The following is a 16,831-nucleotide window of genomic DNA, read 5'->3' on the forward strand; positions in this document are numbered from 1 at the left end:
AATCATTAAAAAGCAAAAGAATAGACTTTTATTTAATATACTGCAAAAGACTTATCTAAAATAAACTATTAGCTTTATCTGTAATAGAAAACATCCAGGGGCTTTTTTAATAAGTTCAGAAAAAAAGTAAGACAATACATTGTCACTATTCTTTTTTGATACAGTATTAGAACTTGCAGCTATAATAATAACACAATAAAAATATTTGGAAATGATTGAGATTAAGAGAAAACATTTTAACTTTTTGCAGATTATACACTGGTTTGCAGATTATACAATGGTCAGAGAACATTAAGGATTTAATTTAAAATTAATTAAAACATAATTTTAGCAAGGTAGTAGGACATAAAATATACTCATGGGGAAAAAAGCCTTTCCATAAAGTACTTCCTATATCCAGAAAGAAAAAATCAAAAAAAGAAATACAATAAAAAATAACTACAGAAATTATATCACAATCTAGTGATCCACTTCTTAAGACATGAACAAAAATCACATGAATGCAATTACAAAACTTTTCACAGAAGTAAAGATATACCTAAATAATTGGAGAGGTATTGATTGTTCATGCCTGGGGAGTGACAATATAATAAAAATGACAATTGTATCTAAATTAAAGTTTATTGCAGTACCAATAAAGTCAAAGAGATTACTTTATAGAACTCTTTAAAAATAATAAAATCCATCTGGGGAAATAAGAGATCAAGAATCTCAAAGGAAATAATTAAAATAATTATAAAAGAATTGTTGAGGGGAGGGGTGTTTCCATCTGTATCAGATCTGAAATTCTATGACAAAAAGTGGACCAATGGAACAGATTAGGTATGTAAGATTCAGAAACTATCAAATATTTTATGATAATGTTTACTAAGCTCAACAATTCTCAATTACTAGGATACAAGTACTCACAGCAACAATAAAATGTTGAGAATATTTGTTTTGATTTAGCTTTTTTTCCCACCTAATAATATTGTTTCTTCAAATACATGTAAAGAAAGCTTTTAACATTCATTTTTTATTTTTTTATTAAACTAAGAATAAAATTAGAAAAAAACAGGATAGAAAAAGAAAGAAAAGGAAAAATAAAATAAGACATTGGCATGTGTCCAGCAGAATATCAAGAAGCATTCAAAATATATAACAATAAATTTCCATTTCAAGAAAACATATACAATAATAGAAATGATTATATCACAGTTATCCAACTTTTCTTTGCTTCTTTGTAAATTAATCTCTGTTGAGTACTTTGTATTTTAACATTTCACTTTTATCAGACTTAATCAGTTCCATTTTTCTTCCTTCCTCCTTAAGACAACAAGCAATCTGATATAAGTTATTCATGTATAATTATATTAATATTTCCACATTTAATAATGTGGTGAAAGAAGAATCATAACCAAGGGGAAAATCACTAGAAAGAAAAAAAATTGTTTAAAAAACATGAAAATACTATGCTTTAATCTGCATAGTATTTTTATCATAATTCTTTTGGAATTGTCTTGAATCACTGCATTGCTAAATCTATCATATTAATTGTCACACAATGTTGCTGCTACTGTGTACAATGTTCTTCTGGTTCTGCTCACTATACTTAACATGACTTCATCTAAGTCTTTCTATGCTTTTTATTTTTTTGAAATCTGCCTGCTCATTATTTCTTATAGCATAATAGTGTTTCATTGCATTGTTTAGCCATTTCCAATTAGGGATTGTTTAGCCATTTCCCAAATAGTGAACATCCCCTTAATTTTTAATTCTTTACTACAAAAAGAGATGTTATAAATATTTTTGCACATGTTCTTTAGGAACTTTTATCCTTTTTTATGATTTCTTTGGAATATGACCTAGTAGTGGTATTGCTGAATCAAAGGATATAGATGTTTTTATAGCCCTCTGGGCATAGTTCCAAATTGTTCTCCAGAATGGTTGGATAAGTTAATAACTCCACCAACAATGCATTAGTGTTTCAATTTTACCATATATTATTCATCATTTCTCATTTTCCTCATTTAGCCAATCTGTTAGGTATGGAATTGTAGAGGGCTACAGATAATGAGGGAACTCTGGTTAAAGTATAAGATCCTTCAGCCCAGAGGGAACCTGCTGACAATGTCTGGTTCAGCTTCCCATCTTCCTTTGGTGCCTCTCACCTTTTCTGAGAAGTTAAGGAGGGCATGACCACTTGTATTCTACTTGAAACAAGGATACATATTAAGAGAAATTTATATATCAATAACAGGGTGCTTATAGTTAGCACTTGTATAATGTGATGTGGTGATATGGTGATGTAATGGTTCTACAGTTGGTTGGCACATGCTCAGTGTGCTATAGTGATGTAATTGTACTAAGGTATTGAGGGGCTGAGAGGACTTGAAATAAAGGGACTCCATCTTTGACCATCCTCAGGGGTCTCCAGCCTCATCACTTCTCCACTAAGACCAAAGACTCAGCTGGTCCCGAGATTCTCCAGAGATCTAGTCCAGATGGTATATTTTGGCACCCCAGCATGGGGACTCTAGAAAGCATAGTATATTTTGCCACCTAGATTTGGGGGTTCTAGAAAGCATCTTCAGATGATCCTCAGAGTTGTTTTAATTTGCTTTTCTCTAATCAAGAATGATTTAAAGCACTTTATATGGTGATGAGATAGCTTTATTTTTTTCATCTGAAAATTACTTATATATGTCATTTAACCATTTATCAATAGGGAAATGACTTACATTTTTACATATTTGACAGAGTTCTTTACATATTTTAGAAATGAGAACTTTATCAGAAACACTGTAAAGATTGTTTCCTAGCATTCTGCTTTCCTCCTACTCTTGGCTTTATTTGTGCAAAACCTATTTAATTAAATGTAATAAGATTTATCCATTTTGCATTTCACAGTATTCTCTGTCTCTTTTGGGGCATAAATTTTTTCCTTGTCATAAATCTGATAGGTAAACGTTTCATTGCTTTCCTAATTTGCTTATGGTATTACCCTTTATATCTAAATTATGCACCCATTTTGACCTTATCTTGGTATATGGTGTGAGATATTGGTCTATGCCCTTTCTTTGCATTTTTTCCCAATACTTCAATTGATTCTTGACTTTTTGTTCTTCCAAAGTTGTTAATTATTTTTAATTTTAATTTTTAATTATTTTAGTTGATTCTCTGATTTTTAAGCATAGCATCATATCATCTACAAAGAGTAATAATTTAATTTCCTCATTGCTACTTCCTTTAATTTATTTTTCTTTTATTGCTAAAGCTAATATTTCTAGTACTAGATTGAATAATAGTGGTGATAAGATCCTATTGGGAAGGCTTATAGTTTGCATATTTTTAACATATAAAATTTGCTAATGGTTTTAGATAGATACTACTTATACTCTTTAGAGTTTTTCATCTTTGTTTAAATATCAACACAATACTTGTGGGACAAAAGGAATTTGGTTGGATTTTTTTTTTCTATTTTTCAGTAATTTATATACTATTGAAATTACTTGTTCTTTAAAAGTTTAGTAGGGGAAGGAATCTGGGAAGATAGTAGGGAAGGTTGGTAATTTCAAGTTCTCCAGATTTCCCCCACAAATAGGGGAAAAAAATGTGCCTCAGAGTGGACAAAAACTCATGGGAAAAAAAAAAAAAACAAGAAGATTTGGGGCAGAACAGGATTCCTCTAAGTACAACCAAGAAGAACTGAAGTAAAACCAGGGGCTGGGAATTAACTATCTTCATGCAAACGTCTTCATGATTGCTCCACAGATACACAAGTTCAGACCTCTTAGGCTAGCTAAGGGTGGCTGGAGCTTCAGCAGATACCACAGAAACTTTCATCTCCTGGACTGTTTGTCAACTGAGGTCTGAGTCCCAGAAGACAAATGAACCAGGGCAGATTGGGAACACAGCTGTGCTGCAGAGATTTGGCCCTGGGCTAAAAGGAACCAGAACCTGGTGAGTACAGAAGCAGTGAGGCAGGGATGCTGCTGGCAGTGAGCACTTATAGGAGGTTGGAGCCTTTGTTTTGGTATTTCTTGTCAGAGGGGAAAGCTGAAGGGAAACTTGAAGCACCATCTGCCCCTTCAGGATTAGAGATCCTTACACTAATACTTTTTACTTAAAAATAAAAAATGAACTGGCAAAGAAGAAAGAACCCCACTTTATGGGAACAGGGAAGACCAGGTTTCATCTTCAGAGAAGAATACTTCAGAGAAGAAAAAAAGCAGCTGTCACTAAGAGTAAATTGAAATGGCTCCCTGCCCAGAGAAATTTTATGGAACAACTCAAAAAATTATTTAAAAATCAAATGAGAGACATTGGAGAAAATCTAAAACAAAACAATACAAATCCAAGAAAAACAAGATTAGAAAAGGAAGTACAGAATCTCAAAGATGAAAACATCTCTTTGAAAATTAGAATTGAGCAAGGAGGAAGCCAGTGAAGCTATGAAAGACCAAGAAATTACAAAATAGATTATAACAAATGAGAAAATAGACCAAAATGTGAAACATTTTATAAGAAAAATGACAGATCTGGACCACAGATCAAGAGAAAATATAAGAATAATTGGACTGCTTGAAAGTTGGGACTAAAAAAAAGAACCTTGAAACAATAATGCAGGTAATAACCCAAGGAAATTGTCCTGGAGTGATAGAACATGAGGAAAAAATAGAAAAAGAAAAAATCCACCAATCACCACCTCAAAGAAAACACACAGGAATATTATTGAAATATAATGTGTGGAAAACACATAGGCATATTATTGTCAAATTTCAAAACCCCCAGATCAAAGAGAAAATTTTACAAGAAACAAAAATAATAATAATTCAATATGCCAAAGGAACAATTAGAATTATGCAAGACTTATCAGCAGCCACAATAAAAAAAATAAAAACACAAGTCCTGGAGTCATATATACATACAACAATCAAAAAAACGAAGCCTGTGGCCAAAAATATCATATCCAGCAAAATTATCTATAATTTTGAATGAGAAAAAATGGATATTCAATGAACTTACAGATTTTCAAAACTTTCTATCAATCAAACCCAAACTTAACAGAAAATTTACAATAGGAGCTAATATCAAAAAATCAATTTTAAGGAATTCAACATGGACAGATTGGTTTTTTACATGGGAAATGTATACAATGTGTTTAAGATTCATATCAACAATAAGGTAACTCAAAAGAAAGATTGGTAGAGTTAAAGTAAAAATAGTAATCATCATGTTATATATATGAGGTGCAGAGGAAGAATAGGCATTAGTTGGGAAGGAGGGCTCATAGTTCTGTAAATCTAGTCACATCAGGAATGGGTGTAATAGGCAACACTATATATATATGTATGTATGTATAATAAAGGGTATAGCCTTCCAAAATCTAGTCACATCAGGAGTGGGTTTAATAGGCAACACTATATATATATGTATGTATGTATAATAAAGGGTATAGCCTTCCAAAATCTATAAAGAAATAAAGGGGGAGGAATGGGTGGATGGGTAAGCACTTGACTGGGTTGGGGGTGGGGGGGTTTAGATAATAGCAGGATTTAGTTAAAGAGGAAAGGCATGTGTGTATGGTGTGTGAGTATGTGTGTATGTATGTATATGTATACATATGTATACATAAATATATCTTTTCTTACTGTAGCTTGCTTGAGAGTAGGTGGGAGGAATCAAAGGGAAAGAAAAAATAAAGTAAGATGCACAACAGAGAACCAAAGAACAATTTACAAGGAAGTAAAGAAAAAAATCAACAATCTAATAATAATAATAATAATAAATATATATACTTTCTTGATCTGGTAATTTGTTGTTATAGATTTTAAATCCTCCCTGATAATTCTGTTTGGGCACATGACATTATTTGTTTTTATTTATTTTGCTTTGTATTCCTTTTTTTTTTCTTACTGTTTTTTCAATTAAAATAAATTTTAAAAAACTATTTGGTAGCATTCACTTGTAAATCTATCTGGTCCTGGAGATTTTCCCTCAGACCATCTTATTCAATTTCTTTTTTTTAATGGGATTATTTAAGTATCTTCATCTTCTGTTAATCTTGAGAATCATTTTTTTTGGAAAATATTCATCCATTTTATTAGATTGTCAGATTACAATCAATTGATACACAATTGAGCAAAATAGCTCCTAATAATTGCATTAATTTTCTCTTCATTGGTGGTGAATTCACCCTGTTCATTTTTGATACTAGTAATTTGTTTTTCTTCTTTCTTTTTCTAATTTTTTTAAAACATTAAAAAAGATTAATCTATTTTATTGATTTGTTTGAATAAAATCAGCTCTTAGTTTTAATTTTTTTAATCTCTCCTTTAATTTTCAGAATCTCAAATGTGGTATTTAATTGGGAATTTTTAAATTATTCTTTTTCTACATTTTACTTGCATGCTCAATTCATTGACCTCTTTATTTTATTCATGTAAGCAACTATAGATATAAAATTTCTCCTAAGAACTGTTTTGGCTTCATACCATAAGTTTTAGTATGCTTTCTCATTGTTTTCATTCTCTTGGGTGAAATTATTGATAGTTTCTATGATTTGTTATTTGACCCACTCATTCTTTGGGATTAGATTTAGTTTCCAATTAATTTTTATTCTATATTTCCATGGTTTCTTACCACATGTAACTTTAATGCATCATGAGCTGAAAATGATGCATTTAATATTTCTGCCTTTCTGCATTTGATTGTGAGGTTTTAATGCTCTAACACATGATTTTTTTGCCATTGTAAAAAAGGTATATATTTCCATCTCCATTCAATTTTTTTCAAGTCTGTTATATATAACTTTTTAAAAAATTTCAATAGTCTTTTATTTTTCAAAATGCATGTAAAGATAATTTTCAATATTCATTTATATAGTACTTAATTCTTCCAAATACATGAAAAGATATTTTTCAACATTAGAAAACCTTGTGTTCCAAATTTTTCTCCCTCTTTTCATCCTTTCTACCCTCCCCAAAAAAGCAAGAAATCAGATATAGTTTATATATGTGCAATTTTTCTAAACGTACTCATTATGCTGTGCAAAAAAAAGTCAGATCAAAAGGAGAAAAAATACAAGAAAGAAAAAACAAAAAGCAAATAAAAACAAAAAGAAAATGAAAATACTAAGCTTTGATCACATTCAATCTTCATAGTGCTCTTTCTGGATGCAGAAGGCACTTTCCATTACAGATTTATTGGATGTCTTGAATCCATTACAGTGGATTATAATCTTGTTGTTTTATACAATGTCCTCTTGGATCTGCTCATTTCACTTAGCATCAAGTCTCTCTAGGTCTTTCTGAAATCATCCTGCTGATCATTTCTTATAGAACAATAATATTCCTGTTCTGTAAGAAATGACCAACAGGATGATTTCGGAGAGTCCTGGAGAGACTGAAATGAGCAAAACCAGGAAATCATTATACACAGCAACAAGATGATTATATGATGATCAATTCTTATAGACATGGCTTTCTTCGACATTGAGATGATTCAAACCAGTTCCAACCAATTGTTCAGTGATGAAAAGAGCCATCTATACCAGAGAGAGGACCGTGAGAACTGAGTGTGATTCACAGCATAGCATTTTCACTCTTTTTGTTGTTCTTTATTTGCATTTTATTTTGCTTCTCTTTTTTTCTTGTGTGGCATGATAATTGTATAAATATGTATACCTATATTGCATTGTTTCCCACCTTTCTGCTTTCCTTCTAATCTTGGTCACATTGGTATTGTTTTTGCAAAAACGTTTTAATTTAATGTAATCAAAATTGTCTATTTTGGCATAATGTTCTTTAGTTCTTCTTTGGTCATAAATTCTTCCCACAGACCTGACAGGTTAATTAAATCTTGTTTTCCTAATTTTCTTACAGTATCACCCTTTATGGCTAAATAATTTCAATCTTATCTTAGAATAGGATGTTAGATGTTAGTCAGTGCCTATTTTCTGCCATACTATTTTACAATTTTCCCAGTAAATTTTGTCAAGTAGTGAGTTCTTATCCCAGTTTTGCTCAATAGTTGATTGTTGGTTTTAATCCAAGCTCTTTTACCATCTGTAATATATTCTAAGCAATGTAAAAGCTAAATCCCGTGTAATCCTGACTGTGGTTTCTTGATATTTGAATTGTTTCTTTCTTGCATTGTTTTCTCCATAACCTGATAATTCTGGAATTTGGTTATATGGTTCCTTAGAGTTTTTATTTTGGAATCTTTATCAGGAGGTGATCATGGATTATTTCAATGACTGTTTTACTCTCTGGTTCTAGGATATCAGGGCTTGCTAATTTTTTTATTCAGTTGTATTTTATTTTTTCCATTTACACTGAAAGGTAGTTTTCAACATTCATTTGTGTAAGATTTTGAATTCCATATTTTTTCTTTCTCCCCTTCCCTCATATTCCCTCTTTCCAAGACAACAAGCAACCAGGGTATATATGTAAAAACCTTGACAATTTATTTAAAAATACTGTCCAGGCACTTTTTTTTTTTTATCATGGCTTTAAAGTAGTCCAATAAAAATTATTGGACAGATAAGTTTTTCTAGTAAGGTATTTTACATTTTCTTCAATTTTTCATTCTCTTGATTTTGTTTGACTGATTAACTTAACCAATTAACTTTTGTGCCTCCTTCTACATTTGGCCAATTCTACTCTTAAAGGAAATGTTCTCGTAAGTAGATTTTTCTTTTATCTGGCCAATTATATTTTTAAAGGAATTGTTTTCTTCAATCAATTTTTGTCCTTCCTTTTCCAAGTTATTAACTTTATCTTTCATAGACCTCGTCTTTCTTTTCCCAGTTTTTCTTCTACCTCTCTTACTTGATTTTTAAACTTTTGAGGTCTTCCAATAAGACTAATTGAAACAATTCATATTCCCTTTTGAAGTTTCACATGTAGACATTTTGACATTTTGTCTTCTGAATTTGTATTTAGATCTTCCTGGTTGTCATAGTAGGTTTCTATGATCAGAGCTTTTTTCTGTAATTTGCTCATTTTTTAAGCTGATCTCTGCTAATGAGGCATAGAAGGCAATGTCCCAAGCTTCTTCTTAGAAGCCTAGTCACTGACTTTCTACTCCAGGACTGAGGTGCTAATACCTTGATTACTGTGCTGCACTGGTCCAGTTTAGTCACATTTGTTGTGCCCTGTGTTCCAGGACTAGCAATTTGCTGCTATGTTGGAACTGAAGGCCTTACAACTGGCCTGCTGTGTCAGGACTGAATTGCTAATTCTGTGCTATGACTAGGAGCCTCCTTCTGCTTTGTCTGGACACTTCCTGCGCTGGATTTTGCTCCTCCCCCCCCCTTTTTTTTTGAATATCTCAATTTATTTAGTCATTCCTCATTAGAAAGATATTTCCTCACTTCCCAATTTTGGGCTACCACAAAAAGAGCTGCTAAAGATATGTTTGGTCATCTAGGTTCTTTTTCTTTCTTTTTTTAAAATTTCTTTGGGATGTAGGACTAGTTAGTGACATATCTGAGTCCAAATGCAATTTAGGAATTTTTCAAACATGATTCTCAATTGCTTTCCAACATGGCTGCATCATTTCCTAGTTCCACCAACAGGATAATATTGTATCTGATCTCTTACAGCCTCTCCAACATTTAACATTTTTTTCTTCTAAAGTCTTTTTTTTTTAAATAATTTTTTTATTGACAGTACATATGCATGGGTAATTTTTTACAGCATTATCCCTTGCACTCACTTCTGTTCTGATTTTTCCCTTCCCTTCCTCCACTCCCTCCCCTAAATGGCAGGCAGTCTTATACATGTTAAATAAGTTGTCGTATATCCTAGACACAATATATGTGTGCAGAACTGTACTGTTCTCTTATTGCACAAGAAGAATTGGATTCAGAAAGTAAAAATAACCTGGGAAGAAAAACAAAAATGCAAACAGTTTACACTCATTTCCCAGTATTCCTTCTCTAGGTGTAGCTGATTCTGTCCATCATTGATCAATTAGAACTGAATTAGAACTTCTCTTTGTCAAAGTTATCCACTTCCATACAGTATTCCATACAGTATTGTTGTTGAAGTATATAATGATCCCCTGGTTCTGCTCATTTCACTCAGCATCAGTTCATGTAAGTCTTTTCAAGCCTCTCTGTATTCATCCTGCTGGTCATTTCTTACAGAATAATAATACTCCATAACATTCATATACCACAATTTATCCAACCATTCTCCAATTGATGGGCATCCATTCATTTTCCAGTTTCTAGCCACTACAAAAGGGCTGCCACAAACATTCTTCTCTCCTCCCTTTTTACAAAAGTGAGACAGACTTTTCCAAAAGTCCTAAGTTCTCTTGGATTGGAAAAATTGGCTCATTCACTTTTTGTAGCTTTTGTTTTTCCAAAGTTCTTTTAAATCCTTGATTTAATGTTATTTCTGAGGGAAATTGAGGAGATCTCAGACATCATACTGGCTTTTTTCACACAATCTTGGCTCCATTCTTCAGCAAAACTTAGATATTCTTCTAAGTCCTTTACAAATATCTCATTTGATTCTCACAAAAACCTTGTGAAGTAATAGTAACAACAACAACGATAACAATAGTTAATGTTAATATAGTGCTTATTAGGTACCAGAAGCTGTGCTAAATGTTCAACAATTATTATCTCAAATGATCCTCACAACAACCCTTTGAATTACTATCATTATTATTATTATTATCCCCATCTTATAGATAAGAAGCTTAGGTAAAACAGAGGTAAAGTAACTAGCCCAAGGTCACAAATTACTAGTTGCTTGAGGCCAAATTTGAACTTGAGTGTTTGTGAATCCAGCCTTAATGCTTCATCTTCGGTGCCATTTAATCACCATCCCTTGAAGAGACATGAAGGACAGAGGTGTAAAATGAGATATACATTTTTAGGCATAGTCACTGTATGGACTTGTTTTGTGTGGCTTTTATTTTTATGTGGGAGGAGAGCTAAGAGAAATGTGGAAGGTAGAATAATGGTGGTAAAAAATGGCCATTCCTGCTGTCAGGAATCCTGCATTCCATTCTTTCAAAGTTCTTTCCAGTTTCTTACAAGTTTTCCTCTTTTTATCTGTCACTTAAGTAGGAGCTTAGATGTTATTCAGTAAATTATTAAATTCTAAAAGAGGTATTAGTAGCCAAAAATGATGCTATTCCTTGCACTGCAATACATTTTGTTTCTCCATATAAAAAGAAAATTAACTACAATGTATATGACATTCATTTTTTAAAAATATTCTGTTGATTAAAACTATAAAAACTTGAGTAGAGAAGATTATTGTAAATCTTTTCCTGAGTGCCTGTTGCCTGCTGCTAATACTTCTTTTAGTTCCTAATTTAGTTACTACAAAGGGTAGTTGCATTTAATATCTTTTTTTAAATTCTTGCATTATGTGCTTTTAATTTCAATTATTAAAGTATTTTTCAATGGATTTTGTAGTTCATGAGGGATGACTGAATTTTTAAAAAGGAAAAATTAAAAAACCCACGTCTGTTGGATCTATAGGCTTTGCCTATAGTACTTTCACATTATATTTGAAATCTATGTCATTATAGGCACATTTATTTACAAGTAGTCTTTAAGAAGAATTTTTAGGCTTTGGCCAGAATCTGACAAATATGATAAAGTAGTCTTTATATGTTCTCAAGCTTAATCCTGGGAGTTATTTATGTTTAAGAATCATCATAAAAGAATGTTTTAGATTAGAAGAGCAGTGTTTTGTCAAATAAGTTAATTAAAAGGCTCTTGGTAATGTTAACCATATGGGATATATTATATTACCTCAACGACCCTCTGATAGGAGATACCTTAGCTGTTTCAGTTTTTAAATAAACAACTTTAGTTCTTTGTACTAGATCCATTAAGCAACTCTCAGAACAATATTTTAATTTTTGTTCAGCAACATTCTCTTCTTCCTACTGGCACACAAATACTAAAGTCCATTTCATGTCCATCCACAGTAGTAAACCATAAGTATTAAATTGAATGTTTTGTTTTAAAATTGTCTTTTAGCTTGTTTGGGACACTACCTATAAAATTGGCTGTGCTGTTATTGAATGCCCTAGTATTGGAACTGTTCTGAATGCAGCACATTTCATATGTAACTATGCACTGAGGTAAGTTATTTATATTTATTGTTTTAATATTTTTTCCTCTAAACTGTAATTTTATCTATTCATGTAGATTAGTGCTCCTCCATGGCTTAGTTTAACTAACTATTGGTGAAGATCAACAAAAGTAGTCTTCATATTATTTTACAGTGGTTTAGTTTTGGCATATAACTGTCAGTAGAAAGTAATAATAGCAGTGTCAGCAGAATGCAATCTCTGTTAGGTCCTACCATACTCAAGAGAGCTTTGAATTTATTCCTATTGATGTGCTGAACTGCTTTTGTCCAAAATCCAGTATAATTTCAAGAGAAAATCATCAAGAGAAAATTGTTGACCCAGTGATTATTAGTTATTAATTATTTTTGTTGTTGTTGTTGGTTGTCATCATTGTTGTTATTGTATGTGTGAACAGAACAATTTAGTAAATTAATTAAATATTTAGAAAAGCTGATATATTTTCCTGATTGTTTTCCCAACCCTTATAGTCCATATGTGAAAATAACTTTATAAATTGTAGGATGCTATGCAAATGTAAAATATATATTTTTAAAATATATTATTAGAGGGACAAGTGCAGACATATTGATTTTTCTTTGAGGATTCATATTATGTAAACAGCAAAATATTAAAATATTATTTTCTAGGAACCCTTTAAGTCATAGTCTTAAATATCCCAATATTGGAAAGGACCTGAAATTTAAAAAATTATTAAAGTGGCATTGATTAGGTACTACAGACAATTATGAATTAGCATGTAGAGATAATTATCTGCAGATTTAATTTATGTCTAGAGCACAGGCCTATTGATATAAAAAATCAGTGGGCCTTCAGCATTAACTTCAGCAAACTTATATAGAATGTAGATACACAAATAACTTCAAAAATAGAAAATTTTATAGAAAACAAGAAGAGAAGATAATTACTGCCTTATGATAGAGTTTAAGATTTTGTACTGCTAAACCTCCTTCCATTATACTTTTTTCTTTAATCCAATATTTTTAACCTTCTGGTCTTCTAAATTAATTTTTATTATTTTTTTAGCTTAATAAAGTAATTTTTTGGTAATTTACTTGGGATATTATTGAATAAATACTTATTCAATAAATAGACTAGGTAGAATTGTCATTACTTATTTTATTATATTAGCTCCTATATAATAGGACATCAGTGAACAATTAATATTTGTTCAGTTATTTAAATCTGACTTTATATAAAAAGTGTTTAAAATTTTATTCATGTAATTCCTAGCAAATGCACTCCCAGGTATTTTATACAGTCTACAGATATTTTAAATGGGTTATCTTTCACTATCTCTTTCTCATAGTTTTGTTGGGCATATATAGAAATGCTGCTGATTTTTGAGGGTTTTTTAATATCCTGCTACTCTACTAAAATTATTGTTTCAACTAACTTTTTAGTTGAATCACTAAGATTTTTCAAATGTAGATGTTAGCATTGCTATAGTCTGTCCTTTTAGTTTTGCTTATTCTGTAACATTTCATAGAAATCTTTTTTTCATATTCACTATTTCTTACTGCATGTTACAATTGTATGTTCATTGATATATTTTTTTCAGATTTTTAACTATTACCAAATAATTTTGTCTGGTTTCTACTATGTAACTGTTAAACAACCATTACTTTAAAAATTTTTTTTCATTTGCTGATGACTGATGATCTTTAATCAGGTAAATTCTGTCCTGTTTGGAGAAGTCATTCAAAACTATTCTACCTTTTTCTGTAGGAGATATTGAGGGAAGAGGAGCATGGCTTTTATTCTTCCTTGTCTACCATGGCTAGTGTATGTGCATAGATACTTGTATACTTCAAAAAGGGTGAAGTATCTGGCAAAAATGTTACATTGTTTGCTGCCTTTGAGCTTCCAATTTGTTCATATATTGTGAATTTTGTTGACATCAACGTGACAAAGAATAACCAACAATCTTATGCTATCAATGGAGGAGGAAGAGGAAGAAGAAGAAGAAGGAAAAGAAATGTGTAGATAACAAGAAGCTTACAGGAACAAAGAAAGTTTCAGAGCAAAAGAAAAGCTTCTGCTATGAAGAAAAACCAGCAGAAAAGAAGCTTGGGGAGAGAAGTCTCCAGCAGCAAAGAAATCTCTGGAAAAGAAGCCAGCAGCTGAAAAGAAACATATATACCAAAAAGAAGATGCCTGATGCATAAATGTAGTATATCCGCTTATCCAGTAGGTCACTATTGTGTTGATTTTGTGAATTTCTAAAGAATAAATATTCAAAGTAGCTTGGGGGTGGGGGGATCCAAAGTATCATTCTGGAAATGATAAACCATAAATAGGAAAGATTGCTCCAACTTATTTAGAATAAAATAAATACAAATTAACAAAATCCTAAAGTTTCACCTCACAGCCAGAAAATTTGTAAAGATGCTTAAAGATGGAATTAGTCTTTGTTGGAGATATTGTAGAAAAAGGTTGATCTTAATACATACCACTGGTGAACTGTGAATTGGTTGAACTATTGTGGAAAGGTATTTGGAATTATACTAAGAAAGTGACTAAAATTCCTATATCCTTTGATGCAGAGGTTCCACTAGAAAGTATATGCTTTAAAAAGGCAAGAGTCCAAAACAATGGTCTCATATATACCAAGCTATTTATAGTAGCATTTTTAAAAATTACTGTTAATATCAATTTTTTAAAAAATTGAATTCTCTATTCTCTTCCTTCTACCCACTCTTCTCCCATATATTCAGAGGGCACACAACATTAAATCAATTATACATGTGAAATCATGTGCCAGAACTTTTTGGGGGTAGGTAGCAAAGAACTGAAATGAAAACAAAGTAGATGCTCCTTAATTATAAAATGACTATAATATGACATTAATGTAATAGAATGTTATGGAACTGTATGAAATGATGAATGGGAGGAAAAACTATATAAATACATAATGTAATACAAAATGAAATAGGCAAAACCAAGGAATCAGTTTTCATAATGTCTACAATAATTAAAAAGAATAATGGTAATGGTAAAAATAATAATAATAATAATAATAATAATAATAATAATGAAACTAGTTACTATGTAATTAGAAGAATCAAGCCTGGCTTCAAAGAATAGATATGAGAATGTATCTCTCTCCCTTCTTTGGAGAGATGAGAGACTATAAGCTTATAACACTTTAGCAACTGCCTTCCTATAGTTTACATTTCACATCTTCATATGTACTTCCTTGTTATCTTTAGCACTGAGAATGAATAGGTTTTCTGTAAATATTTGTTGAAGATCCAGACTATCAGCACCTCAATTCAACATTTATGAAAACGAACTCATTAATTTATTTTCCCCTTTCCTTTCTAACTCACACTTTATTTTAATTTTGAATTTCTACTAATGTTATCACCACCTTCCCAATCATCCAGGTTCATGGCTTAATGGATACAGCACTGACCTGGAGTCAGGAATATCAAAATTCCAGTCTATCCTAACTAGATGTGTAACCTTCCACAAGTCACTTGGACTGGAAGCTACCTGTACTTCTCATCTTCTAGGAGAGTGAAAGAAAAATAGAAAAGGAAACAGAAGGCATCAATTTTTTTCGTCTTACTCCTAAAGAAATAGCTTTTTGTCCATATCTGCCCTCAGAAAAGTTGAGAGGTCCTAGTGATTCCCCAGCATACCATTTTCTACCAGAGAAAAATGAGTCATGATAGAAAACAACTTTGGAGCAACATTAAGAAGCATTCCCATTCTTCCTGATTGGAAGGGAAGAGAAAAGGAAAAGGGAGGATACAAGAACATAAGGATGTAATAATCTCTGTGCTCCACTCAACCTGAGGAAAAGGAGAGAATTGGAAAAGAAAAGAAGATTGCTTCTTTGTGGTTAGCCAAAAGAGCATATGAGTTAGACAAAGTCAAGAGCATTCAGGAAACTGTCTGAAGTCATATCTATTTCCATTCAAATGTGTTGATATTTTTATGAACATTTTGTAAACTTTGTTAAGTGTTTCTTTGATCCTCCATGAAGTCAAAAATTCTAGTTCTTACAGCGCAAGTTAGTTATGAGTTAAGTCTATTAATGAAGAGAAGTCACCATTTTTAGTTATTTGGAACTAAGGTGTTAAAGGGGACATACTATATCCACAACATGAAATGTGGTCCACAAAGGATTATTTCTAGAGTGGCTCTGAACTGAGCAGAAGAGGGATATTTTCTCTTACCTCATTGTAAATACTTAGAAGGTTTCCACTGTTCACTATGATAATGCCAAAGAGTATGCCTCATTTTAGTGAACATTCTATAAATTTAAAAAAGGACAAAAAGAAATAAAGAGGAAAGAAAACAGAAGATATATTCATGAGAAATTGAATCCCAATGAAACTGAACTACTGTGCATTTCACATCTTTTTCACTTGTTCCCTCTACCTAGAATTTCCTACCCATGACCACTTATTTTGTAGCACTTACCCATCTTTTGTGCTTAACTCAAATCTTTCATGAAAATTTCCCTGTTCTCCTGTAGCTGAAAAAAATATGCTCCTCTTCTGAGCTCTCACAGCACTTTGTTTCCTCTTATAGCAGTTGCACATTCTACTTTTGAGTTATTTGTATATATGTCTTATCTCCCATAATAAATTGTTTCATGAAGACAATCTCATTCTTCTTGTATCCACCACATTATCTACAAAAGAGCCTTGCTTATAATAGTTGTTTAATGCATAAACAAGTGTTAAGAACAGTAATGATGATTTGG

At 31.6% G+C, this 16,831-nt stretch overlaps 1 protein-coding gene across 1 annotated transcript in view; it reads left to right on the forward strand.

Annotated features, from left to right (window-relative positions):
* GLIPR1L2 (GLIPR1 like 2) overlaps positions 1-16,831 on the forward strand; it is a 54,329-nt gene that overhangs the window by 12,412 nt on the left and 25,086 nt on the right. The window contains exon 3 of the mRNA XM_051962476.1: positions 11,999-12,102. Coding sequence (XP_051818436.1) covers positions 11,999-12,102 — 104 coding nt within the window. The remainder of the gene's footprint in view (positions 1-11,998; positions 12,103-16,831) is intronic.

The sequence above is a fragment of the Antechinus flavipes genome, chromosome 5 (genome assembly GCF_016432865.1).
Source record: "Antechinus flavipes isolate AdamAnt ecotype Samford, QLD, Australia chromosome 5, AdamAnt_v2, whole genome shotgun sequence".
Lineage (NCBI taxonomy): Eukaryota > Metazoa > Chordata > Mammalia > Dasyuromorphia > Dasyuridae > Antechinus > Antechinus flavipes.